The 25,321-nt window shown below is 53.8% G+C and overlaps 1 protein-coding gene across 9 annotated transcripts in view; it reads left to right on the top strand.

Annotated features, from left to right (window-relative positions):
* Window positions 1-25,321, top strand: part of RHBDL3 (rhomboid like 3) — a 48,450-nt gene that overhangs the window by 4,559 nt on the left and 18,570 nt on the right. For 5 of the 9 annotated variants that reach the window (XR_014821420.1, XM_084985223.1, XM_021067455.2 and 2 more), the window contains 4 exons: window positions 12,534-12,692; window positions 16,342-16,566; window positions 20,686-20,834; window positions 22,942-23,054. Coding sequence is in view for 7 of the 9 variants with exons in the window: in XM_084985223.1 (XP_084841349.1) it covers window positions 12,534-12,692; window positions 16,342-16,566; window positions 20,686-20,834; window positions 22,942-23,054 (646 nt within the window). In the remaining 2 variants the exon portion in view is untranslated. Of the gene's footprint in view, window positions 1-4,306; window positions 4,500-12,533; window positions 12,693-16,341; window positions 16,567-20,685; window positions 20,835-22,941; window positions 23,055-25,321 lie in introns of those variants that run through there. The other 4 variants (XR_014821421.1, XM_084985226.1, XM_084985225.1 and 1 more) reach the window with 3 other exon arrangements.

The following is a 25,321-nucleotide window of genomic DNA, read 5'->3' as shown; positions in this document are numbered from 1 at the left end:
TTTTTTTTTTTTTTTTTTTTTTTTTTTGGTCTTTTTAGGGCCGTACCCGTGGCATATGGAGGTTCCAGGCTAGGGGTTGAATTGGAGCTGTAGCCACTGGCCTATGACAGAGTCACAGCAATGTGGGATCTGAGCCACGTCTGCAACCTACAGCACAGCTCACAGCAACACCGGATCCTTAACCCATTAATCGAGGCCAGGGATTGAAGCCGCAACCTCATGGTTCCTACTCAGATTTGTTTCCACTGTGCCATGATGAGAACTCCTCTGTCGGGTTCTTAACCCGCTGAGCCATAGTGGGAACTCCCACCTGGTTTCAAACTGGGATCTGCTGGGACCTTTTTCCAGGTTTTCGGGGTGGAATCAGACCAGTCCCTCTGTGCTGTCAGCATGTAGAGTAGCTTTGACCCAACATGAAGCCAACTGGACCCAAGGGGGCTAGAAGAAGCCGTCACCTTGCCTTTTGGTCCTGTGTGGTTGTCTCTCAACTAAATGGCCAGAATGCCTTTTGGAGAGTTGGAGGTGAAAACAGGTGAGCCTAGTCCCATGGAAATTTACCAGGCCAGCCCCTCTGGCATCCTGGGCATTTGTCTGCTCTGCTCCAGCAGGTGTGTAACATATCACCACCCCTCCACCCCCTCCCCGTGCTTCCCTACCGGCTCCAGAAGTTACAGCAGGCAGGGAACCTGGAGATCGTGACTTCAACCCCTAGACATTCCTGGGGATTGTTTCCTGTTTGAACTTCTTAAGGAAATTATCTTTTCATATCCTTGGGATCTGAATGGTTTTCCTAAATACTAGATTTTAAAGTTACCGTCAATATTAACCTGTTGTTACAGTAATATCACGGTAAAAAAATCTTATTTTTCTACAGTTGAATCTGTTGGGCTTTTCATGATTCCTCCTGTTGCTTCGGAGCTGAGATAGTTTTCATCTCTCTTCGGATCTCATAAATATGCACTTCTATTTCCTACTTCTTTTTCGCTATTTAAAAAAATCAACTTCTCTAGGAAGGGGTGTTAGGGATTGCTTTCATCTGCACCACTGAATCAGATGAATTGCTATGCTTTACAGCTGGGCCACTTTTTTTGGTTTGTTTTTATGGCCACACTCGCAGCATATGGAAGTTCCCAGGCCAGGAACTGACTCTGAGCTGCAGCTGTGACCCACTTCTGGTGCAGTGGGTTAAGGGTCTGGTGTTGTCACTGCTGGGGCTCAGGTTGCTGCTGTGGCACAGGTTCCATCCCTGGCCCAGGAACTTTCACATGCCGAGGGTGCAGCAAAAAAAAAAAAAAAAAAAAAAAATCGTCTGACCCTTTAGACAATCCCATTTCTATCCAGTTACACCAGCATCACTTATGGAGAAACCCTGCCTTTATATATTCCTTGGGGAATTTCATCATTTGGTAACATTTTATATGTGGTTGGGTTTATTTTTGATTTCTGATCTAGTCCCCTGATATTTATGATTTTTCCCAGGTAAAGTACCCTTTATTTATCACTTTGTATTTGTCCCATGGGTTTCCTACAAGCTCCCCTTTTTCAAGTTATGCTTTGATAATCTCCCCCGCAGCCCCTTCCTGAACTCCAGGGGGGTGCTCTCAAGGAGCCAAGGTCAAATAACAGGTCCTTGGCAGATATGGGACTAGAGCCTGTTAACCCATAAAGGGTGTCCAGGGTTGGAAAGCCGTTCCCAGTTCACTCTTATAAATGCCTTCGAGATCTCTGAATGTTTAGTGAGCAAAGGAGTTTGGAGCAGAGTTAAGTCAACAAAGCAGAGATGCTTTCCAAGCTCAAAAAAGCAAGAGGAAAAAAGGAGACACATGACTGTGTCTCCCTCCTTCTCCCCCCACTGGGAGCGTGCGTTTCCCAGACTCCAAGAAGAGACCCCAGCATCACTAATCTCCCAGAAGGGAAGCCGATGAGTCTTAACTATCTCTCCGATGTTATAAACATGCCATGACCCCAACACATTAGGGAGGCTGCTGGGGAGAACCCTGCGTGTGGAGTCCCTGAGAAACCTGGAGGTCAGTCCTGAGGTCAGTCTTTCCTGGTGTTGTGATTGAGGTCAAGGACGTTAGCTCTCTGAGCCTCAATTTTTTCATCTCTAAAATGGGGATGATCATTTTTCCTCCAGGGATGATGAGGGGAGTTGAATGGAAGTGGAAACTTCCTTCACAATGTCTGATACCCAGTAGATGTTTGATGACCGTCGTTTGACGGGGAATCAGAATTTGCCAGAAGACGCCTAGGGCCCCATAGGGAAGGTGACTGCCTCTCTAAAGCAGCTCCTTCCTAATTCTGGCTGCCAGAGAGAGACCCACTTCTGCTAGGATTTGTCTGCTTGTTTTCCCCAGGTGTCTCCCCACCCCCATCCAACCCCCTTGCCTGCAGCCTGGGGGGGTCTTCCTTTAAGCTGAGCCTAAAGCCTACCTCCTTCACAGTCCTGCAAGCTGGTTTACAGGGTCCTGGGAGTTGAAAAGAGGTTCAGCTGAGACCGGTGCATGGATTAGTGAGGAGCCACAGGGAAAACACCTGCCCCAGAGACAGGGGCCTTGGCACCCCCAGAACAAGAATTAATCAGCAGAGGGGCTCCCTTGTGAGGGCTCTGCACCTCCAACCCCTTATCAGGTGGCGTCCAGGCCCCTAGAGCCTGTGGCCTTCCTGCCACCACAAAGCCAGCTTCCCTTCCCTGCTCCTGCTGCAGTGACCCCAGCAGGCATGCTGCATTAACCCTTTTATCCCTGACCACGCCCAGAGATGCATTTGCTAGCATTTGCAGGGGCGCCAAGGGTGCTGAGATTGTGTGCTGCCTGGTTGCCTGCCTGCCTGCCACGTCACAGGCACACGCACGGTGGTGCAAACAAGTCCGGATGCATCCCTGCACGCGTCATCTTGGGCTCCAGTGTCCTCTCTGGGAGCAGGCCCTGACTGTGGGGCCACCTCGCCCGTGTCACCCCCCACCCCACTCTGGGGCTGCTGCCATCTCAAGGGCCATGGATTATTAGAAGGTCGGTGGAAGCCTCTTATTGAGTCTGCTCATCTTTGCCAATGAGGAAACAGAGGTCAGTGACCTTCTGAGGTCACTTGGTGCCGTAGCGTCAGAGCTGGGACCAGAGCCCGGCTCTGCTCTCTCTCTCTCTGACCTCTGTTCCTGCCACCGGGCCTTGCACACTTCTGTCTGCTTCCTTGGCACCCTGAGTGACGAAGGCAGCAGCGAGGACAGGCGTCTGGCTCAGGTCCCAGTTCTGCTCCTCCTAGCTCTGGGACAGCGGGCCAGCCCGGTAACCTTGACCAGCCTCAGTTTTCTCATCTGTAAGCTGCTCTCAGGCCATCGTGAGGCCTGATGAGACAGTGCGTGCATCACGCTTGGCACAGTATGGAGTGAGCCCCTGATAAATACGGTGCTTGTTATTGTGCTACTGGAATTTACAGCAATTAATGCTGCTCTGGCGCGTCATAGTTCTAGGTCTTGAATCAAAGTGTCCAGATCCCCAGTTGGGTTCCTTCCACGGTGTCAAGCTGACTTTTTCAGGGCAGGAGCTGGAAACCCATGTTCCCCCCTGAACCTGCCACAGAGGAAGGAGAGAAGTTTGGGGACAGGGGCTGTCTGGGGGGAGCGTGGATGCCCAAGCGTGTCCCCCTCTGCTCACTAGCTTCCTCCTGCACGGTGGAGGGTGAGAGCGAGAACAAGGCATCGGGCGCCAGGTGCCTGGAGCCCAGAGTGGGCCTCCTCTGCCCAGTGTTCCCATTTGGCAACTCCCTGTGGTCAGTCGTGAGACTGGGCCCAGGGCACTATGAGCTGATGTGTATCTCACGTTGTGGAAACTAGGCATAGTGACCACCCCAGTCCCACCAGCTTTTTAAAAGCAAGGGTCAGGTTTGCATGGGGAAGTATTCCTTTGAGAGAACAAACATGGAGTGTCTGCTGTGCGCACACATGTCCTGGTCTTGTTTTCATCTCTCACATACCCCTGCGAGGTGAGCGGCGCCGTCTCCTCTTTACAGACGAGGAAACAGGCCCCAAGGGGTGGGGCCGGCCCAGAAATGCAAAGCAGACTGTTCCAGGAAGGGAGACCCCTTCCAGGGTCCTGAGCACGGGCTCTAGTCTAACACTTGGAAATAAATTGTCCGAGGAGACACACGTGCTGACAAAGCAAGAGACTTTATTGGGAAGGGGAGCCCAGGGTGACGGGACCCAGGGGAGCTGCTCTGCCCTGCGGCTGTCGGTCTCCGGTTTTACGGGAATGGGGTTCGTTTCCGGGTTGTCTCTGTCCAATCACCTTGCTCGGCCTGTACTTGGTCTGGCCCAGGGTCCTGAGTGGCGCATGCGCACCTCTCAGCCAAGATGGAGTCCAGCGCCAAGGGTCCTGGGAGCTTGGTTGTCTCCTCCCTCCTGTCGGCCCCTCCAAAGTCCTTCAGGGCAGCACCGCGTTCCTTATCGGGGCCTCCTGCTCTGAGACAGCTCGTGCAAGCAGCTGTTGTCGTGCTTGGCCAAGGTGAGCAGTTTTGGTCAATGGTCCCCTAAGAAAACAAGGATGCTGCGCAGCGGGTTTGTGTGGGGGGGAGTGTCCACAAGGCTCCTGGGTGTGTTTCTCCACCAGGCTCCTGGGCGTCTTGTGAAACTGGGCAGAGGGCCACAGGATGTCCTGCCCAGCCTGCTCCTGGTCAGAGGGCTTTCCCACTCCCCTCCTTCTCCCCGGATCCCTCTTTTCTGGGAACCAGAGGGGCCTGTGGCTTCCAGGAGAAGCAGCAGGAGGCAGTGGGTGTAGGCCGAGGGGGTGGGACCTCCTCCCTGCTCACACCCCCTCCCGCCTCTCCCTGCCCGCCGCTCCCCTGGATTCCCGCCTTTATGGCTGTTCCCCAGACGACGACGACGTGCCCGTGCCGGCTGGGCCTGGATGAGTCAGCACAGGCATTACGTCTGCTCCTGGGACCCAAGGGGCCTGCGTCTGAGTCACAGCCTCCACTGCCCCCCTCAGAGTCTGTGCACCGCCACGGCCCTCAGGGAGGGGGCTCCCGAAAGGGGAGAAGAAGGGTCATCCAGGGGCCCTCTCTCAGGGTGGAGAGGAACAGGCCTGGAAGAGAGAGGAGCCCCCCCCTCATGCCGCCCATCCCCCAGCTTCCTGAACATCTCAGCTCCTCTTCCTCTCGAGGCCCAGGTGTTGAGAGAGCTGGCTAGTTTTCTGGAAATATGTCAACTATCCGATGGCTCAGCCTGCATTCAGGCCAGGATGTCCTCCACTTTTGGGGGGGGAAGGGTGATCTAGCTTCTTAATCAGCCTGCCCCCCTCAGATCCTGGGGTTCAGCTGTTTGATGTCTGGGGGGGATGGTCAGGAGCCTGGCTTGGAGCTTCCCCTTGAAAGGGATGAGCTGCCTCCCGCAGACCGCTGGGGTGGCAGCTGGAGGGACGGAAATAATATAACTGGGAATCCTAGAATCGCTGCAACTTCCCCAGCTGCCAGATGCCTGGCCAGACCCCAAGGGAGCCCCAGAGCCCCTCGGGCCTCCATGTGGGGAGACTGGAGGACAGGAAGGGGTCAGAACCTGGTTTTTAGGAGCCAGTCTCTCTTCTTCCCAGGGATGCTTGAGGTCTTTATAGATCCACTCCTAGTGAAAGCAGGCCAGTCGGTGCCCTATTCCACTCGCTGAAGTGCCTCGGAGCAAGTCGTTCACCTCTGCTTCCTCAGCTTCCATATCTGTTGAATGGGACTAACCACACTTACTCCAGGGGTAGTGTGAGAATAAAAGCAATCAAATACTTGTGAAGATGAGAATTTCAGGTCAGGGGATGGTGTGAGGTGGTTTATGGGGCGGAATTAGCATTCTCATTTGCAAGGCAGGAGAACTGCTAGAGAAAGCTGCTACTCCCTTAACCTCACCGCCTGACCTCGGCAGCTGCAGGCCTGGACCTAATTTATGGGGCCGTAAATATCCATGAATGGGTCGGAGTTCCCTGGTGGGCCCTAGCTGTTGCGAGGGGCAGCTCTGCTGAGTGGCAAACCCCTGGGCAGCTTCATTAATTCTGCTCTGCTCAGAAGCTGAGTAATGATGCAAGGGCCAGCAGATGAGCCATGGTAACCCCCCCGCACCTCCCCCCATCCCCAGTGGGAAGCGGCAGCTGCCAGCACCCTTCTTGCCTCAGTATACACACCACGGGGTCCTTTCTTGGGGCTGTTCTGTCTTGGTGGACAGAGAGGAGACAGTGGGGCCAGGGACGGGAGCCTGCCTTAAATTCTAGGTCTGAGAGCTCTGTACCGGGATGGCACCCCAGGTGCCACCTTTTGTCTTCTCGTAAGGGCGCACACCCAGCAGCCCTGGTCTCCTCTAGGTCAAGGAGAGGGAGGCCATCCCCTGGGAGAGAGAGAGGACCAGATGTGGAATTGTCCTGGAAATGAGTTTGTGCAGGTCACACATGCGTGAGAGATACTAAATCGACATGTACCTTTCTTCTTTCTCCTGTGCTTTACTGCTGCCGCGTAAATTCTGAAGCTTTGGCCGGGCTCACCCGCCTGCTGCAGGGAGGGAAGAAGTGGTGCCGCTGTCCTGGGTGCTGAGCAGGCAGAGCCCAGCCCCTGCGGGATTGGTTCCCTGAGAGCTCAGCTCAGCGGCCCATTAGGCTGGTCACTCCTTCCTCAGCCTCTGCCAGGGCCTGGCCCCCTCCTCAACCCTCTGGCTGGGGCCTGGATCCAGCAGACTTCCAACTTTGCTGGAGGACTCAGAACAGACTATTAGCTGCCTCCAGGGACGGTGCCACTCAGGAGATGGAGGCAAAACGCTGGTTCAGAACCACCGACAGAGGGGCCTGGTTTGGAGTTCCTCTTGTGACTCAGTGGGTTAAGAACCCGACTAGTATCCACAAGGATGTGGGTTCAATCCCTGGCCTCGCTCAGTGGGTTAAGGATCCGGCGTTGCCGTGAGCTGTGGTGTAGGTTGCAGATGCGGCTTGGATCTGGCATAGCTGTGGCATAGGCTAGGATTCAACCCCCTAGCCTGGGAACTTCCATATGCCAGAGGTTCAGCCCTAAAAAGAGGGGCAGGGGCTGGTTTCATAAAAGGGAAAAATGACTCAACTGTGGATTGATCCATTTTCCCTTAAAAGTGTTTCATGATTGTTGCTGGGAAAAAACACTGTGATCAAAGATGCACTAAGTTTGGGAAATGCTGGGCTGAACAAAATCAGGTTTCTCCACTGTAAGATGCTGAAGAACTCTTAATAGGATCTGCGCATCATGCTCTTCCAAAAGCGTTTCCGAAACTTAGGGGACCACGGCACCCTTATTTCGTGTACCCTCCTGGGCCTGGTATTTCACAAAACACACACTGGGAGACTCTGAGCCACTTACGTTTTGTATAACTAAATAGGACAGGAAAACAAGGCAGAGCGAGGCTGGACCGGCCAACCCCCATGGAGGAGCCCTGAGTTATTCCTGTCCTGACCGCTGACTTGCTCTGTGACCTTGCACGAGTTTCCTTTGCTCTCTGCACCTGTCTCCCCATCCATAAAATGAGCGTGAGACCTGACACGTAGTTCTTAGTAAACTTTTGTTAAATGAATGAATGAGAGGATTGAACCAGGGTCTCTCAGATTCTTTGTAGCCACGGCATCCTAACGGTGGGCGAACACGAGCTCTGGGCCCCTCCACCTGGATGTGGCGCCATCTGCACCCGAGTACCAGCTCTTCAAACTTGGGCAGCTCAGCTCCTGATGCCTCATTTTGCTCCCATGAAAAAATAGCTTCTGCCTTGTAGGCTTGCTGTGAGGTTTAAATGGAGGGACCAGACAACTTATTATTTAAATCGGGACAGTTTTGAGGGTGAAAGGGGCACTGTTCATTTTCATGCTCAGACAATAGGTGTAAACCAGGACTGTCTGAGAAAAACCAAGACGTAGGGTAAGCTGCGGTTTCGGTGAGGTAGCGCTGGATACCTGGCAGGGGCTCTGCGTGTACAGCTCCTCTTGCGTTGCTGTTCAGCCAGGTAGTACGCAGAAGGCAGATACAGAAAACAGCTCAGACGGGGCCACTCAGCAACCCCCTCCCCACTTCTCTGGACCTTGGAGGTTCCCCAGCCCCTACAATTCTGCAGAGCAGTTTCAGAACCACTGAGGTCCCTTTCAGCTCTCCTGGATCATGGGTTGTCATTTCCTGACCCGCTGCCCTTTTCTCTAGTGTCACCAGGTCCCCCTGAGAGCACAGACCTCCCCTTCCCTCCCCCATCGCGTGAGCTGTCTCATCCTGATGCTGCATTTCCCATCAGCCCTTTGACTGAGCAAGGAGGCAGAATTGATCCCCCGCCCCCATGGGTGGTGGATGGGTCTATGGGCTGTGGATTTCTCTTTGCCTTAGCCTCCATTTGTGTACGATACGATTATGGGGGAGGGATGGGGACAGACCCCCCCCCTTACATCTCCCCGGGAGGGGAGTTCCTACCACACGATGGCTGGAGAAATGAGGCAGTGTGGTTAATGATCTGCCCAAGACTGCACAGCAGCTGAGGGCGAGCCTCCTTCCAGAACTCTCGCCCAGCTACTTGCCCCAGAGGCGGGGACGTGCCCAGGTGGCAACAACACAAAGAGCATTTGGTGGGTCTTTTCTGCAGCCATAAGGTCACAAGTGAGCCAGGAAGGGGCCCAGGGCAGGAGGTGAGATACAAGGCAGAGCTTGTGTGGGGCCCCGGGCGGAGAGGGGGGACGGCTGGCGACCTAGAGGATTAAGGGGCCAGAGGGCTGGGTGCTGATGGGATTAAGCACCTCGGAGTCTCGCAGCTCTTTTCAAAGCTGAGGCAGGTGGGCGGGAGCCGTGGGAGGGTCACTTCTCACTTTGTGCTTTCCTCCTTTTCTGAGCCAGCAGCCTCTAGGAAGGCCGAATGTGGCCTCGCATTCCCCCCTGCCCCCGCCCTGCCCCCCTCCAGTGCTTGGCCCCATTCAGGAGGTGGCTGCGAGGATGCTCTACAGTCCTGGCTCCCCAGGGGCCCCTGCCTGCAGCCCACTCACAGCCCCATTCTTCCCACCACCCCCAGGGGTGGACCCCAGTAGGCTGTCTCCAACCCGCCCAGCCTGGACCTCATCCTGAGAGCACCCCCCTGTCTGAAGTGCACGAATCCAGGGTGTGGAACACCCAGGACAGGGAGCTTTGGGGACTTGCATACATTATTAAGAGAGAAACTGAGTTCGTAGGGTTTGTTTCCCCCAAAGCTTCAAACTGTGGTGCCAGCATGATTCTGTCCCCTACACCACAGCTGCCCTCGAGGAGGCCCAAAGGTGGGAGGTGTGTCCAGGAGGGTGGGTCGAGCCTTCATGACAGGGCCACCCCCTCCTTGCTTTGAATGAGGCAAGTGGAGGCCAGCACGCAGTCTGGGCCGTCTGGGCCCCCTGGGCCCCGAGAATGTGTCCCTGCATTCGCCACACCCCAGGAGATGCCAGGCCCACTTGATAGATGGCACACATGGCTTGAGCTGCTTACCCCACGTTACACACACTGCTGAGGGGCTGAGACAAGAATGGGATTTCCGCCTTTTTGCTCTTTACAGCCTCCTTTAGAGGCTCTCAGCTTCCTTCCAGGGCAGTGGTACCCATCTCTCTGCCTTCTGCAGGAATCCACTCTCTGAGTTTCTCTTTGTCTCCTCTTTGCTCTTTCTCTGCGCCTCCCCCACGCCCAGGTATTGGGGTGGAGGTTGGAAGGTGTCCTGTGTACATCTGTGGAGCCCAGGCAGCTGGCCCCCTCCCTGCCTCTCCCTCCTCCCAGTCACCCTCCTTTATCCCTGGAGCCTACTTATTAGGGTAGCGATGACCCCCCATTGTCTGGCCTGTCTGGCCCTGGCATGAAAGGTAGAGTTTTGGCAGAGAAGGGAGGCTCGGCCTACTTCCAGCTCCTTCTCTGCAGTCTGGAGCCTGTACTGTGCTTGGGGCAGGACTAGCAGGCCCCGGGTGGGGGTGGGGGATTGTTGTAGGGAGAGGAGCCACAGGGTAGCCCCTGTCACTAGGACAACAGCAGGGAGCTGTGGCGCGGGGGGCGCAGGGAGCGGAGAGCAGGGGAGCAGGTGGCTCTTTGTCTGGAGCTGGAATGAGGGAAAGGAGCCCCTGCCTGATCCCAGCGCCCCCGCCCTCCTGATGGGCCCCTGGGAGGGGAGTGGCTTCCTCCCCCAGGCTGAAGCAGGAGGGGCTCCCTAGAGACCACTGCCCCCTGTGGTACTCACCAGGGGAGGAGTGGGGAGGGGAGAGATTTTCTCAGGATTCAAGGCTGCTTCTCACCTCCTCCCCCACCCCCACCCCCACCACTACCCCTCCCCTCCATTGCCCCCCCACCAACCACCCCGGTAAAAGGGCCTTGAGGGGCCAGGCAGGGCCAGGCTGGTGAGTCCCCATGGCCAGCCTGTGGGGATGGGAGGGGTCCCAGGCAGAGAAGGAGACCCTCCCTCGCTGCCCCTGCCACTGTCGCTCTCCAGGCATCATCTCCTATCTGAGCAATAAGGATATCAGAACTGTTGTTTGAGCTCTTTCCTGCTTTAAAACATCTGTCTAGTGCAGGCCCCTGAGACTCCTGGAGCCCCCTCCTTTCCCGGGTCTGCACACACCTCTTGGATCCTTACATCTTGCCTCTGATCAGCAGAACAGGCCCTGGAGTAGCTGGAGCTGAGCAGGTGTGGGATCCCGGAATCCTGGTTCTGCCGCTTGCAGGCACGTCCCTTAACCTCTCTGTGCTCATTTTCCCAGGCCTCTACTTCCTCATCTGTCACATGGCAGTAAGCATAGGACCCACTCATAAGGTGGTTGTGGGATGTCAAAGAAATTACACGAAGTGTCTAGGATGGTATTTGGCCTCATGGAAACACTCAGCAGATATTAGGTGTTTTTACTCTTAAAGATCTTTCTGGAGCTGGGGGTGTGGGGGGTAGGTGAGTTTCCTGACATACTCGATGGCGTGAACCGAGTAGGTGCCATCTCTGAAATCTGGTGTTTTGGGGGGAGGGTGGGACATACATGCCGATTTTTAAATACGCGGGGTCAGAGCTGTCCTCTTGCGTTGCGTTGCCCTCGCATTGAGTTCCGGGGAGAATTGAAAGATCGTGGCTGGTGACTCTTGGCTCTTTCTCCTGGATTGTCTTAGAGGGGCTGCGTGCAGAATCAGTCCTCCTAGAATAGCGTTCACTGACCTTATCCAGAAAGGGGGAAACGTGGGTTTGGTGTTCAGGGCTCCCTTGTCAAGTACACGCGGGCATCCGCGATGTCTGTTTGCTGTTTAAAACCTAAGCAACTTGCGGCAGCGTCTCCAAGTGCAGTGAGTGTGTGTGGAGAAGCACTTGGTGAACCGGACCTGCTCTGGGCATCCCTGAGAGCCGGTTCGTGTCCTATTCCAGCAGGATATGCGCTGAGGGGGGACGTGGGGCGGGTCCTGTGAGGAAGGGGGGCATTGGCAGGGGGACGGAAAGGTTCCGGGCTTCTTTGGAGACCTGGGTAAGCCGCTTTTCTGCCTGAACCCTTGAGGCTCTCCCTGGAAAGTGAGTACCCGCCCACTGTTTCCCCGGACATCCACTTATTCACCCAGCATGGTGCCAACTCTGCTGGGCTCTGTGCTAAGTCCCGGGAACAGCTTGTAATGCCGACCTTTAAGGAACCCGGTCCAGGGAGGAATAGAGAATAGATGTTAGAGGACAGGGCGGGATGTAGGGGGTGCACTGTCCGAGGTGCAGGGGGATCGGATGGAGTGTGGGGGAAGGCTTTCTGGACACAGGACACCTGAGGAGTTGGGAAGGGAAGGGTGGCTTGGAGTCCCCCAGGGAGACTGGAGGGTGGGGAGGGAATCCTAGGCAGAGGCACCCTCACGTGCAGAGCTGCAGAGTCAGGAACCAACCGGATCTCAGAGCATGGTGTCCTTGGGGAGCCTTGCATGGCTGTGTGCGGGGTGTGGGATGTACATGGGTGCAGGCGTGAGAGAGGGGCCGGAAGCCAGATGCAGAAGGGCTGTGCAGGCTGTGCTCCCTGCTTCACAGGGCTTTGAGCCTTACCTGCTCAGTCCCTTTAGCCCAAGCCCCAGATTTCCTCATCTTCCTCCACTTGTCACCTTTCCCGGTTTTTGTTGTTGTTTGTTTTTTGCTGCACCTACAGCTTGTGGAAGTTCCCGGGCCAGGGATCGAACCCGTGTGGCCCGCACCATAGCTGCTGCAATGCTGGACCCTTAACCTGATACACCACAAGGGAACTTCCCACTCATCAGCTTTCCACCCTGCTTCCCCCTTGCCCAGGGTCAGGAGTAAGAGCAGAGAGAAACCTCTCTGAGCCTGTTTCCTTCTTTGTGCATGAGATGGTTGGGTTGGGCCATCTCAGAGGTCTCCAGGGCTCTCTAGGATTGTAGGTGGTTGTCTGCCCTAATTGGATGGTTCCCCTGGGGGCCTTGGGAACGTCCCAGGTGCCACCTGGGCCTGTTGGCAGAGGGCTGGGGACAGGGGCTGTGAGTGGTGATGGAGATGGAGTACCTGGGGCAGTGCGGACGGAACCCCGCTGACCCCACTTCTGTGTGTGCTTCTCCCTCAGTTTGACCCTGGGAACACGGGCTACATCAGCACAGGCAAGTTCCGGAGCCTCCTGGAGAGCCACAGCTCCAAGCTGGACCCGCACAAGAGGGAGGTGCTCCTGGCCCTCGCCGACAGCCATGCCAATGGGCAGATCTGCTACCAGGATTTTGTCAACCTGGTGAGCGCTCTCGGGCCCTCGCTGCTGGGAGGGGCCTGTTTGGGCGTTTAGCTTCGAGGACCCTTTTGGATGATTAAAGGCAGCTGTGGGCCTGCGACTTTGAAAAAGTCCAGACTTTGTTTAGCAGGCTAAAGGAAATCACCAAGGACCTGCTTTCCCTTTGTTTCTTGGTTCTGCTTTCTGCAGCGTCAGCCTCCTTCCACGTAGCTCCTGGCAATGTCATACCTTCCCATTATAGCAGCAGAGTGGCTGCAGCTGCTCCAGCCCTCACACCCTCAGGCCTCACCATGAGGGAGAGGAGAGAGCCTCTTCTTGTGGTAGCTCCTGCATGAGGCCTGGGATTTCTCTGCTCCCATTGGTCTAGTTTAGGTCAGCAGGATGTGCTGATTGGCTCAGAGCAATCAGTGCTCACCCCTGGAGCTGGGTGTGGGGTCCGTTCCACTGAAATGAAAGGCTGGGAATGGGAGGTGGGAGATAGTATTGGCAGGAGAGGAGCTGGGGAGTGGATGTTGGGAGGATCAAGCCAGACCTTTCGAGAGTGATGGGGCACGTGAGTTAAAGCTGATGCTCATCAGACCTGCTGGCAGACATCCTGGGCTGTTGGAGGGACTGGAGACAGGAGGCCCATGCCCAGTGGTCTGGCATCTTGGGGTCAGGACTCAGGGATGGGGGCACCAGGACTCCGCCAGCGAGCCAGGTTTGCTCTCCGATGCCGAGGTACGGGCTTTGGAGTTGTTTTAATTGCCTCTTGATTAAGGAGCTGCCTTTGCCTGGAGGTTAGTGCGATGGCTGGCAACAGCTGTGAGGCTTTTAGTGGTTGAGGAATCTGCCGTTCAGAGTGGACCCAGGGAGCAGAACTCCTGGAGGGTGGGCAACAGAACTCAGTTAAGCAGAGGAGTTGAGGACCTTTGGGTTTCATGGGATGGGCTGTGGAGGTGAGCCCTGTGACTGGAACCCAGCAGCACCACCAGCGACCAGGCTGAAGGTTTGAATCTGCGTCGGCTCATCTGCAGCCCCAGCATGTTTGCTGCGGGCCCTGCTCAGTCCAGGGCAGAGTGAGGGCACGGCTGGGCCAGTCAGCGGCTTCTCTCCTGCCGGGGGACTGTGGTGCCTTCTGTGTGAATTTGCTACAGCAGATTACTCCTTACCATCAGAATTTCTCTATTCACGTTCGGAGCTGGAGGGGCCAGCCTGGCCTCCGTGAGCAGGGCTGCCCTGGAGGCCAGGACCGAGAAGGGGCTCACCAGGGGAAAGGCTGGGCAGAGAGCTCAGGGGCTGGAGCCAAGCCAACCTGGCCCCTGCTCCAGGCTCTGCCTTTGCCACTCAGTGGGAAAGATCCTTGGAGGGTTTTCCAGTTTGTAAAATGAAGCCAAAGGATGCCCTCTTCAGGGTAGTGGCAAGGATTAAATAAGATAAGATATTTGAAAAGTTTCTGTTGTCTCTCATGTTCTTCCAGCAGGTTAACTAACGCGTCTGCATCCTCTGTGAGCCCTTCCCCGCCCCGACCCAGGGAGAACAAACCAACCTTATCCAGAGCCCCACAGTGCTTTGTGCAGGACGGTCTTTTAGTACAGACCGCATTGCATTACAGCTGAGTGGCCAGGGTTGCCTTACCATGTATGGGTGGGCAGGTTGTGGACTCTACAAGGATGCCCGACAGAGGGATGTATGGGGACTGAAATCTGGCTGGGACTTTGTTCAGCAAGGCCTGGAATGGGTGCATCCACCTGGAAGAAGAGGCTGCCTTATCCAATTGGCACAAAAGCACCATATGGGCCAGCATGGGCGGTCAAGTTAGGCAGATCTGGATTTGAATCCTGACTCTTGCTTACTAACTATGGGTCCTTGAGAAAATTACTTCCTTTCTCCCGGTTCTTGTCCTCATCTTTTTAATGTAAGGATAATGCGATGCAACAAATAATGAGGATGCCGTGCCCTTTTGCTACTATTCACCCATCTGTCTCTCCTGTAAGCTCTGTGAGGCCAGAGACCACGGCCACTGCTGTGCCCAGCACAGCTCTAGGTACCCCAGGACATGGGAATGGTGAGAAAGTGTGTGTGTGGGTGTGCACACCCACACGCAAACACAACTTCTCCAGAAGCTGAGCTCCTCCACACCACGGATCTTCCAGGCGTGTGTCCATGACTGTTTTTGCCGTGCACACCCATATACGTGTGTACCTGCGGGGATTGAGAAAGAGGACGGCGAGAGTGCCTGTAAACTGACTTGACCACATGATGATCCTGTCCTGGGCTCACAGTGAACCTGGAGTCCCACGCCCTGCCAGCATTTCCAGAACTGCCAAGCCACTAAGAACCAGATGCATGCTTTGCAGCCCCGGGGGGATGGGAGTAGGGAATCGTTGAAAAAGGGTCATCGGCAAAGCCTGGTGAGGGGGCAGCCTTACGCCAGGCTTTGCAGGTGTGGGCAGAGCCCAGGACAGGGGAGAGGCACTGCAGATGGAGGCTCTTTCCACCCGGCCTGGTCTGAACCCAGGCCCTGCCCAGCTCCCTGGCCCTTGACAAGGGCTTCAAACCCCTGTGCTTTGGTCTGGCTGGCTCACCTCCCCAGCCCTGGCTGGACTCCTGCTTCGAGTTTAGCCTGATGTCCACCACGGGACCCACAATCCCTGGAGTATGTTGATAATCCCCACCCAGCGACCATGGCACGGCCCCCGGGCGGCAGTGTGGCGCTGGGTTTTGGAGAGCGGTGCCTCTAGAGCAGCTCCCCACAGGGAAGGTCTAGAGTGGGATGGTGGAGGGCGGGTGCGAGGTGACGGAGGCCTCGGGAGGCTGGAAGTCACCAGTGCAGCCTCTGGTCTCAGGGAGTCAGGCTGATCTCTGGGTGAGGCGGCCAGGACTCTGCCAGGGCAGGGGCCAGTCCTTGGGCGTCCTGAGCATCACAGTTCCCTTCTTCAGCCTCAGGACTGATGACCTCCCACAGGCACAGCTTGGGTTCTGGTTCTGGGGATTGAGGACGCCGACTCCTACTTATCCTCTAGTTCTTACTCATACCACCTCCTCCAGGAAGCCCTGACCACCTGGGGGGACCAGGTTGGGCTCCGTCCTGTGTGCTCCAGCAACAGCCTTCACTCTGAAGCATGAACGGTGGTTACTTGTTTATCTTGAGCTCCACTCTATCTCCTGCATCTGCCAGTATGTCTGCCACGAAGTAGTTGCTCAGGAAATTGGGATGGATGATGGATGGGTGGGCAGAGGGAGGTATAGTGGAAATGAATATAGGCCCTGGAGCTTCACTGGGTTTGAACTTGATCGATTCCTACACCTGTCTATACTTCGGTCTCCTTGTCTGGTGGAATGGGGATATTCACGGTCTTGATCTAGCAGGTAGGCTGGTTGCATCAGAGGAGCCAAGAGGTGATGTGCTTGGAAGAACCCCTGACACATGAGAGTTTAGGTCAATGTTGCTTCTGCTTCTTCCTTTTCTTTTTTTTTCTGCTTTCCAAAGTGTCCTTTTGTCCTGGGAATGGGCATCCAGGTGAATGTTGCTTCTTGGTAACTATTACCCAAGAAAGAGGAAGGTGGGGGCAGGCCTGGTTGATCTAAAGACGGTGTTGGCTGGGAAACGGGTGGGGGCTCCCCTGAGGTCCCAGTTCTGACCCCCTCCCTCACCCTCTGTCCCGTGTAGATGAGCAACAAGCGGTCCAACAGCTTCCGCCAGGCCATCCTGCAGGGGAACCGCCGGCTCTGTAGCAAGGCCCTGCTGGAGGAGAAGGGGCTGAACCTCTCCCAGCGACTGATCCGCCACGTGGCCTACGAGACCCTGCCCCGGGAGATCGACCGGAAGTGGTACTACGACAGCTACACCTGCTGCCCCCCGCCCTGGTTCATGATCACAGTCACGCTGCTGGAGGTAAGGACCAGGTCGGAGAGGGCCTGCTGGGGGGGGGCGGATCAGGAGGATATCTGAGGTCACGAGGGGAAGGGTGGCCAGCATCCTCTCCACCAAAAGGCAGAGCCATTGTCACTACAAGTCAGGCCCTGTTACAGTCAGTGCATGCAGGTGTATTGGAACCCCTGGACCACAAAGATGTTACAAAGATTATTACTTTAAGCAAGATGCGCTGCAGCAAAGTCCTCACAGGACCACCCCCACCGAAAACAGCAGCAGCAAAGACGACGTCAAAAGTTCATTGATTTGAACCAATGCCAGGCTAACGCATTAAAACAGTTTATTTTAGTCCTTCCCGGAGTGAGTAACGTGGACGAGTCATTTCCTCCCCTGGGACTCCATCCTCCACCTGTAAAGGAGGAATAACGAGGCCTGCCCTCCTTCTCCCGCAGGACTACTCTATTTAGAGCGAGAGGACGGCTGGTGGTGCTTTCTGAACACAAAAGCATTACACAAATACATATGGGAGGGAGTGTTTATGAACAGGTAAATGTGGGCTTAACGTATTTTGCAAGAACATTCTCCCCTCGGGGAATCATCCATACCTATTGTTATTCTCCAAGTCTCATGCTTATGCAACAGCATCCAAAGTCCTCCTTTCTGAGTCAGTGCCCATGTGTGTGGAACTCTGAATTCTTTCTGCTCGTCAGCCCCAGGACCTGTGGGCTCCCCAGCCCCAGCTCCTGAACGGATGTTTAGGTGCCCCTTGGAGTTTTATGATCTCCATCGTTGTTCTTCCAGAGCCAGGGGCCTAATTAGCGCCCCGGCATATGTTCTTGTAAAGTTCCTGCCGGATCAAACTGCAGGATCATTACGCTTCATGGCGTCCTTCTCCTTTTTTCCTAAATATCTGGCCTGCAGGCCAGAACTCCTCTGTCTGTTGTTCTGGCTTCATCCAAGTACATGTTGAAGTTGCGATTTTTCTGAGATATTCTTGGACTTGTTCTCCAAGCACTTACTGTGTTGGTCTATTTATTAGCTTCTATTTGAGGACCAATAATAACAAGCTGGCTTGGAAGCTGTATTTGCTGCCAGGCCACCCGCATGCATGGTGTTAGGTGGTCAGAATAGCTTCCAGAGAGATCAGGGAATCCAGCTGCTGGGAGGTCTGAGCCATTCCCGGGCTCAGCCCAGGGAGGCTTAGCCCCACGCTCAGTACAGCTGCCTCCCCTGAGCGAGGGCCGCACCCAGGACTGGCTCCTCCTGTACTTGGTCATTTTTAAACCCCCACGATCACTGGGAAAGCATAGGCGTTAGTATCCCCGTTTCCAGATGGGGAAGCAGGACCAGTGAGTTAAAATAATTTGCATAACGTCATCCAGAGGGGCCAGTTCTTGTTTTCAGATTGGTTTCAAATTTTCAGAAACCCCAGCTGTAGAGTTCCCTTGTGGTGCAGCGAGTTAAGGATCTGGCATTTTGTCACTGTAGCAGCTTGGATCTCTGCTGTGGTGTGGGTTCAGTCCCTGGCCTGGGAACTTCCACATACTATGGGCTTGCCCCCCCCGCCCCAAAAAGAAACCTGAGCTGTTTATTATTTTATTTATTTATTTATTTGTCTTTTTGCCTTTTTCTATGACCGCTCCCACGGCATATGGAGGTTCCCAGGCTAGGGGTCGAATTGGAACTGTAGCCACCAGCCTACGCCAGAGCCACAGCAATGCAGGATCTGAGCCACATCTGCCACCCACACCACAGCTCATGGCAATGCCAGATCCTTAACCCACTGAGCAAGGGCAGGGATCGAACCTGCAACCTCATGGTTCCTAGTTGGATTCGTTAACCACTGCGCCACCAAGGGAACTCCACCTGAGCTGTTTAAATTTGAGCCACCAATCTAGAAGCAACCGGGAAACGTTGAAATATCTGTTTGAGTCCTTGTAACAAAACCCAGGGCCTTTGGTTACACACACAGTTCTAGTAACTGGTTTTATGATTCCATAACTGAGTGAAAATAGAAGGGACATTGTGGGAAACTACTAGAAGGGCCCCCTACCAACCAGCAGTAGGAAGGAAGAACCTGGTTGTCGTACCTGTTTAATAATGTGCCGACAACCTGGCAGTGCAGGAGAGGACAGCAGAAAATGTGAAGGCAAACCTGAGTCCTAAAGAAACACAAGAATGTGGGGCCATTTAGCATAGGAACGAAAACCCCATCAATTGCTGGAAACATCACTCCTATGGCCCAGATCAATACCTGAGGCATCCTTAAAATTAAAAACCTAGGGACATGAATTATGTATTCTAGGAAGAGTTCCAGAAAAAAATAGTTAAAATAAATACCCTTTTAGGGCTTAAACAAGAACACTTCAGTCGTCTTCAAAACCAGCTTATGCGGAGTGTTGGTGAGAATGCGGAGAAATGGAAACCCTTGTGTACCATTGGTGGGAATGTAAAATGATACAGCCGCTATGGGAAACGGTGCGGCAATTCCTCAGAAAACTTAAACACAGCAATCATAACATCTGGCAATTCCATTCCTGGGTGTGTACCCAAAAGAATTGAAAGCAAGGATTCAAAGAGATATTTGTGTTTAAAAAAAAAAAAAAAAAGGAGTTCCTGTTGTGGTTCAATGGATTGAGAACCCTACTAGTATCCATGAGGATGTGGGTTTGATCCCTGGTCTCGCTCAGTGGGTTAAGGATCCAGCTCAGAGGGTCACAGATGCAGCTCAGATCTGGCATTGCTGTGGCTGTGGTGTAGGCTGGCAGCTGCAGCTCCGATTTAACCCCTAGCCCAGGAACTTCCATATGCCATAGATGCAGCCCTAAAAAGAAAAAAAAAAAAAGTATTTGTACAACCAAATTCATAGCAGCATTATTCACAATTGCTGAAAGGTGGAAGCAACCGCAGTGTCCATCAACAGATGAACGGTTAAGCAAAATGCGGTAGGTGCGTACAGTGGAATGTTAGCCTTCAAAAGAAATGAGATTCTGGAGTTCCCGCTGTACTGCAGCGGGTTGAGAATCTGGCATTGTCTCTGTGGTGGCGGGGGTTCAACGCCCGGCACGGTGGATTGGGGATCTGGCATTGCTGCAGCTGTGGCATAGGTTGTATCTGATCCCTGGCCCAGGAACGTCTGTGTGCCACAAGTGTGGCTCAAAAAAGGAAGGCGCTTCTGACATATGTTACAGCATGGATTACCTGGATGACATTATGCTGAGTGAAATAGACCTATCACAAGAGACAAATACTGTATGATTCCACTTAGATGTGGCTTCTAGCATAGTCAGATGCGTGGAGACAGACGGCAGAATGGGGGTTGCCAGGGGCTGGGGAGGGGGGAAGAGGAATTGATGTTTAATGAGTATAGAGTTTCCTTTAGTTTTACAAGATGGAAAAAATTCTGTGAATGGGCGGTGGTGATGGTTGCGCCTTCTGAATGTATTTAGTGCCACTGAACTGTACAGTGGTAGAGCTGAAATGGTTTAGGATGGTAAATTTTATGTTACCTGTGTTCTGCCACAGTTTTGTTTTGTTTTGTTTTTTTAAATCAGCTTATGTGGAATTACCTCATCCCCCCAAGTGGATATGTGAGTTATTACTGAAATTAAAGTTTAAAATCCTCCAGAGCCTTCCTGCTTAGCACTGAGGAATTGTGGGCAGAGAACATGAGATGGTTTGGTGAACATTTAACAGAAAATAATCAAACAGGAGTTCCTGTTGTGGCACAGCAGAAACACATCCGACTAGTATCCATGAGGACGTGGGTTCAATCCCTGGCCTTGCTCAGTGGGTCGGGGATCTGGCATTGCCGTGAGCTGTGGTGTAGGTCGTGGACACGGCTCAGATCCCGAGTGGCTGTGGCTGTGGCGAAGGGCAGCAGCTGTAGCTCCGATTCGAACCCTAGCCTGGAAACTTCTGTATGCTGCAGGTACAGCCATTAAAAAAGAGCAAAAAGCAAATAATGGAACACAAGTGGGGTGAGAGGAGGTGGAAAGCTAGCCCGGGCCCTGATCGTGGGGATGCGCCTCATTCTGTGACACGTTCTGTAGAGATTCTAAATGTTGGTCAGCACAGGAGCGCTTCCTGGGCAGAGTCCCACCTGCTGACAGGCTCTCTTCATTCTGTGTTCTCATCTAGGTTGCCTTTTTCCTCTATAACGGGGTGTCGCTGAACCAGTTTGTGCTGCAGGTGACCCATCCACGATACCTGAAGAACTCCCTGGTTTACCATCCACAGCTCCGAGCACAAGCTTGGCGTTTCCTGACATACATCTTCATGCACGCAGGGTAAGGCCCTGTTTTCTTTCACTCTGTCAGAGTCCCTGGGGGAAGATAATGGGTCCAGAGAGCCTGGATTAAAATGTACCTTTTTTTTTTCTTTTTCTTTTTTTTTTTTCAGAATAATGGTTTGCTTCTTTGTTTGTTTTTTTAGGGCCGCTGGTGCGGCATATGGAGGTTCCCAGGCTAGGAATCGAATCAGAGCTGTAGCTGCTGGCCAGATCCGAGCCGCGTCTGTGACCTATACCACGGCTCATGGCAACACTGGATCCTTAACTCACTGAGTGAGGCCAGGGCTTGAACCCGCAAGCTCATGGTTCCTAGTCGGATTCATTTCCGCTGTGCCACAACAGGAACTTCCAGAATAATGTTTTTTTTTTTTTTTTTAATTTTTATTGCAGTATAGTTGATTTACAATGTAAAATATATCTTTAAGTTTATTTTTATCTGCCTGGACACAGGATTTGAGATGGCTTCTTGAAACTAATATCAAATTGAGTAAATTATTCAGAGTGCGTGAGGTCCTGTTGTATAGCACAGGGAACTATATCCAGTCACTTGTGATAGAACATGTGGAAGATAATGTGAGAAAAAGAGTGTATATGTATGTATGAATGACTGGGTCACTTTGCTGTACAGCAGAAATTGACAGAACATTGTAAATCAACTGTAATAAATTTTTTTTGATAAAAGAGTGCATGGGAAAGGGAAAATAGAAGAATAATGCCAAAAGCCAGCAGCGAGATCAGCACACACATACACATCATGTGGTTCTATATATTTGCTATAAGTAGGTTACAGATTTATTCTGAGCTTCCTAGTGGCCAAAGCAAAAAGGAAAAAATGGTCAGCCATTATATTCATTGTCCATAAACCATGTGTGTGAGTGCCCCTGGAAATGAAATAAAGGATAGACTTATTGAAACCACCTCCTTCCCAAAGAGGTCTCCTTATATGGTGACATGAGTCTCTTTGAGACCCTCTGGCAGTTCTTATATTTTCTTTTTATAGAACCCTGTGGCCTCTTTGGGGGCCTGGAGTGTAATCAGTTCTCAGTGGGTCTCCTGCCCCAAGATAAGGCCAGGTGGCTTCTCAGGTTCAAGCCCCTTGAAGAACATGACCTTGGCAGGGGACTGTTTCTACACCGTAGAAGTGTGGAGTTGGGAAATCAGAGTCCCCAGATGCCAGGCCTCTGTGCTGTCTTCTGCAGACTCTCTAGGGAAGGAAGTGAAGGAAAAGTCCGGAAAAGCCCTGGGGGTGCCTGTCCCCGGGGTTGCCCATGAGAAGAGGATTACCCCAGCCTCCATGGTTCTTTCCTCGGCAGAAGGATCCTCAGGGGCCCGGAGGAAGCTCCACTCTGATCCTCCCTTCCTGCTGAGCCTCTAAAACAGGCACAGGAGCCACCCCCTAATTGGGGCACCTGCTGGGGAGACGCTTTGGGGTAAGGAGACTCCTCAGTGGTTGCCGACGGTTGTCTCCACTCTGAGCCTGAGGGGCCAGATGCCTTGCCTGCTGTGTCCCGGCCTCAACTTCGCAGGGCTGAGGAGCAGAGTCGGGGAGGCACTTCATGCTTCAGTTGACTCATGAGCCAGGATTGGACACAGTAGGAACTGGGGCTTGACTTGGATTTATTACGTTCTAGCAGGTATCTTTCATGCTTGCACTTGCTTGGCAAACATCTTTCTCTTCAAATATAAGTAGCTCTTATAAACATAATAGTGAGGCAGAGCAATCGAGTGCCCTGGATGATGGAGCAGGTCCCACCCATCAGAGACCTGGGCCGTGGTCCCAGCCTGACCACTAACCAGTTGTGTGACTTTAAGCGGATCGCTGCCGCTCTCTTAGCCTCTGCTTCTCACATGTCACCTGATGGAGTTGTTGGATCTTGAACATGGGTAGCCCCTCACTGGCACGTGCAGACACGGCTGGTCCCGCCCAGGCCCTGTACCCGTGTTCCTGTGCCAGCGGGCAGGGAGGGCGGAAGGATGGACTGTTTGCATTGTAACTCCTCCCCAGCCCCAGACGGTGAGCTCCTCAGAGGCAGCTATAGGGTCTTGTTCACCAGCCGATCCCCAGCATCTTGCTGAATGAGTGAATGCATGTGGTCTCTGTACAGGATAGAGCACCTGGGACTAAACGTGGTGCTGCAGCTCCTGGTGGGGGTGCCCCTGGAGATGGTGCACGGAGCAACCCGCATTGGGCTCGTCTACCTGGCTGGCGTCGTGGCAGGTAGGCAGGTGGGCCCTTTGTCCATAGGGGTGCACCTCCCCATGGCGGCTGGGGGACCCAGGGATCAGGCAAGGCCCCAGCTTCCGGAGGACCCACACCACCAGGCTCCTGACTACCAGGGTTGTCCTCCAGGCAAACCTCCCCACCTCCCCGGGGAGCCTGTGACCGCAAAGAGGGAAGCATGTGACCGCAAAGGGCGCGGGAGAACACAGGATCTGGAACAGGCTGACTGAGCAGAGTTCAGGCCTCACACCCTGTGTCGTAGCTGTGTGAACTGTCAACATTCCTCACCTTCTTTTGGCTCCATTAAGCTTTAAGAGCGAACGAATGAGGGGTTCTCTTGTGGTGCAGCAGGTTAAGGATCTGGTGTTGCCACTGCAGTGGCGCAGGTTTGATCCCTGACCTGGGAACTTCCGTGGGCCGCAGGTACGGCGGAGGGGGCAGGGTGGGTGGGGTGCTGGGGGTGCTAATGAGAGCTGCATACTGGGTGTGAGGAGGGTAGAGTGAGGGAAAGAATGAAATAAACTGTGCAAAAGGCAGTGAGATGTCTGTGGGGACACCCAAGGGGTGGGTGGAGCCAGATACATCCCCTGGCCAGGCTGGCACCTCTACCCAAGGGGAGATGTTGCCTCTGCCCAGGCTGCCTCTTGATCATCCCACTGCTGTCAGGAGAAAGCCTGGCCTAGGAGGAAGTGAACACTCGTGCCAGCTGAAGGAGTCCAGGGCCCTGGCTGACTCAGCTCAGAGGGCATGTGATGCTAGCAGCCACCGTGGCCTTGAGGATAATGGGCCAGCCCCTCCTCCTCTCCCCAGTGGGAGGGGAAGAGGACAGAGGTGAGCTGGGGAGAGCAGAGCAGATTTCTGCGGGAAAAGTCTGCCCCAACTGGGCTTCTGAACAGAGGAATCTCCCTCGTGATGTTTCCAACTTTATTGCTGCCTTTTTTTTTTTTTGCAAGGTTTGCCGCCTCAGCTCTTCACCTTGACAGCTGTGCCCAAGGGAGCTTTGTGTGTATGTTTAAGTAAGATCTTAATCCTTTCTGAGTGGCATTAAAGTTGTCATCAGCAGAGCGGCAGCGTCCGCCTCGTAAACAGTGGGCAGGCAGGGACCCTGGGAGTGGGGAGCACAGCTCCAGGAATCAAAGAGGGAAGGGTCCCACCCCACCCGCCTACCCCATGAGAGGCTGGTCTGCTGGTTTGTGAACCCTTGGTCTGGGAGATCAGCCCAGTGCTGTCTCCTCCACTCCTGTGCTGAGGTTAAAAACTGGCCCACCTTGGACAGCGACCCCATCAGCTTCTCCCAGAAACCAGCACCTTCTGCATCCTTGATCCAAAGTCTGATGAGCATCTCTGTGTGCCAGACTTACTCAGCCACCCACACACCCCTGAGTGTCGACATCTGGGGATTTATAGCTGCATTTTCCATACCTACATACTCACAGACCCAGATGGTTAATGGCGAGGAACAGGAAAGATGCTCGTAACACTTGCAGTTAGTAGTCAATTAGATGAAAGTGCCAATAACCTAGAAGCTAGACATAGATTCAAGTGACTCAGGCCTCGCTCAGAGCAGGCGATGCCCAGTGGGGAGAAGTGGAGGTATCGCTTCCCAGTGATACCAGTGCAGCAGGGGTGGTGTACAGACAGAAGGAGGCTTGCCAGCTCAACCCAGTGTGCGGGGCTGTATGGCCAAGCGAATGACGTGCCCTGTTTTGGGCTGTGATTCTGAGCAGAGGGCATTCTGGGCCCCGCGTATCCTATCATTGATCTCCAGGAGTGAGTGGACTGACCTGCCTGTACCCTTTCCTCCCTCTCCGCTCCATGTGAGCCCCTCCTCAGGAAGGGGGCCCCCGTTCAGACAGACAACCAGCCTGTGACCTGAAAGCCAGTAGTTAGCAAGTGCCTGCCCTGTGCAGGCTGTGTTTAGTGCTCACGACAACCCCATGAGGCAGATACTGCTACTCTCCACCTGTTACAGATACGGAATCCGAGGCTTAGAGAAGCTGAGTGAGTTACCTAAGAAGAGGCAGTCGCAAGTGGTGGAGCTGGGCTCAGATCAAGGCTGAGTGCTGGAAACCACTCCCATAGGGTTATGAGAACCAAAAGGCAGGCCTTAGCCATTATGCAGAGTCTCTCTCAGAAACCAAGGGAGGTCTTAACAGACATGGGGCCCTGCTACCTCCTGCCCAAGGTATATATTCCAAATCCGAGGCCACTGAATTTTGTAAGTGCTAATTACCCTTAGCATGTCTGATACTCCATGCATGTGA

This window comes from Sus scrofa, chromosome 12, assembly GCF_054392235.1.
Source record: "Sus scrofa isolate SSC_HxYL_T2T_F1_AM1 chromosome 12, Sscrofa_HxYL_maternal_Yorkshire_Landrace_v2.0, whole genome shotgun sequence".
NCBI classification, from domain to species: domain Eukaryota; kingdom Metazoa; phylum Chordata; class Mammalia; order Artiodactyla; family Suidae; genus Sus; species Sus scrofa.
This window is presented reverse-complemented; position numbering and strand designations above follow the sequence as displayed.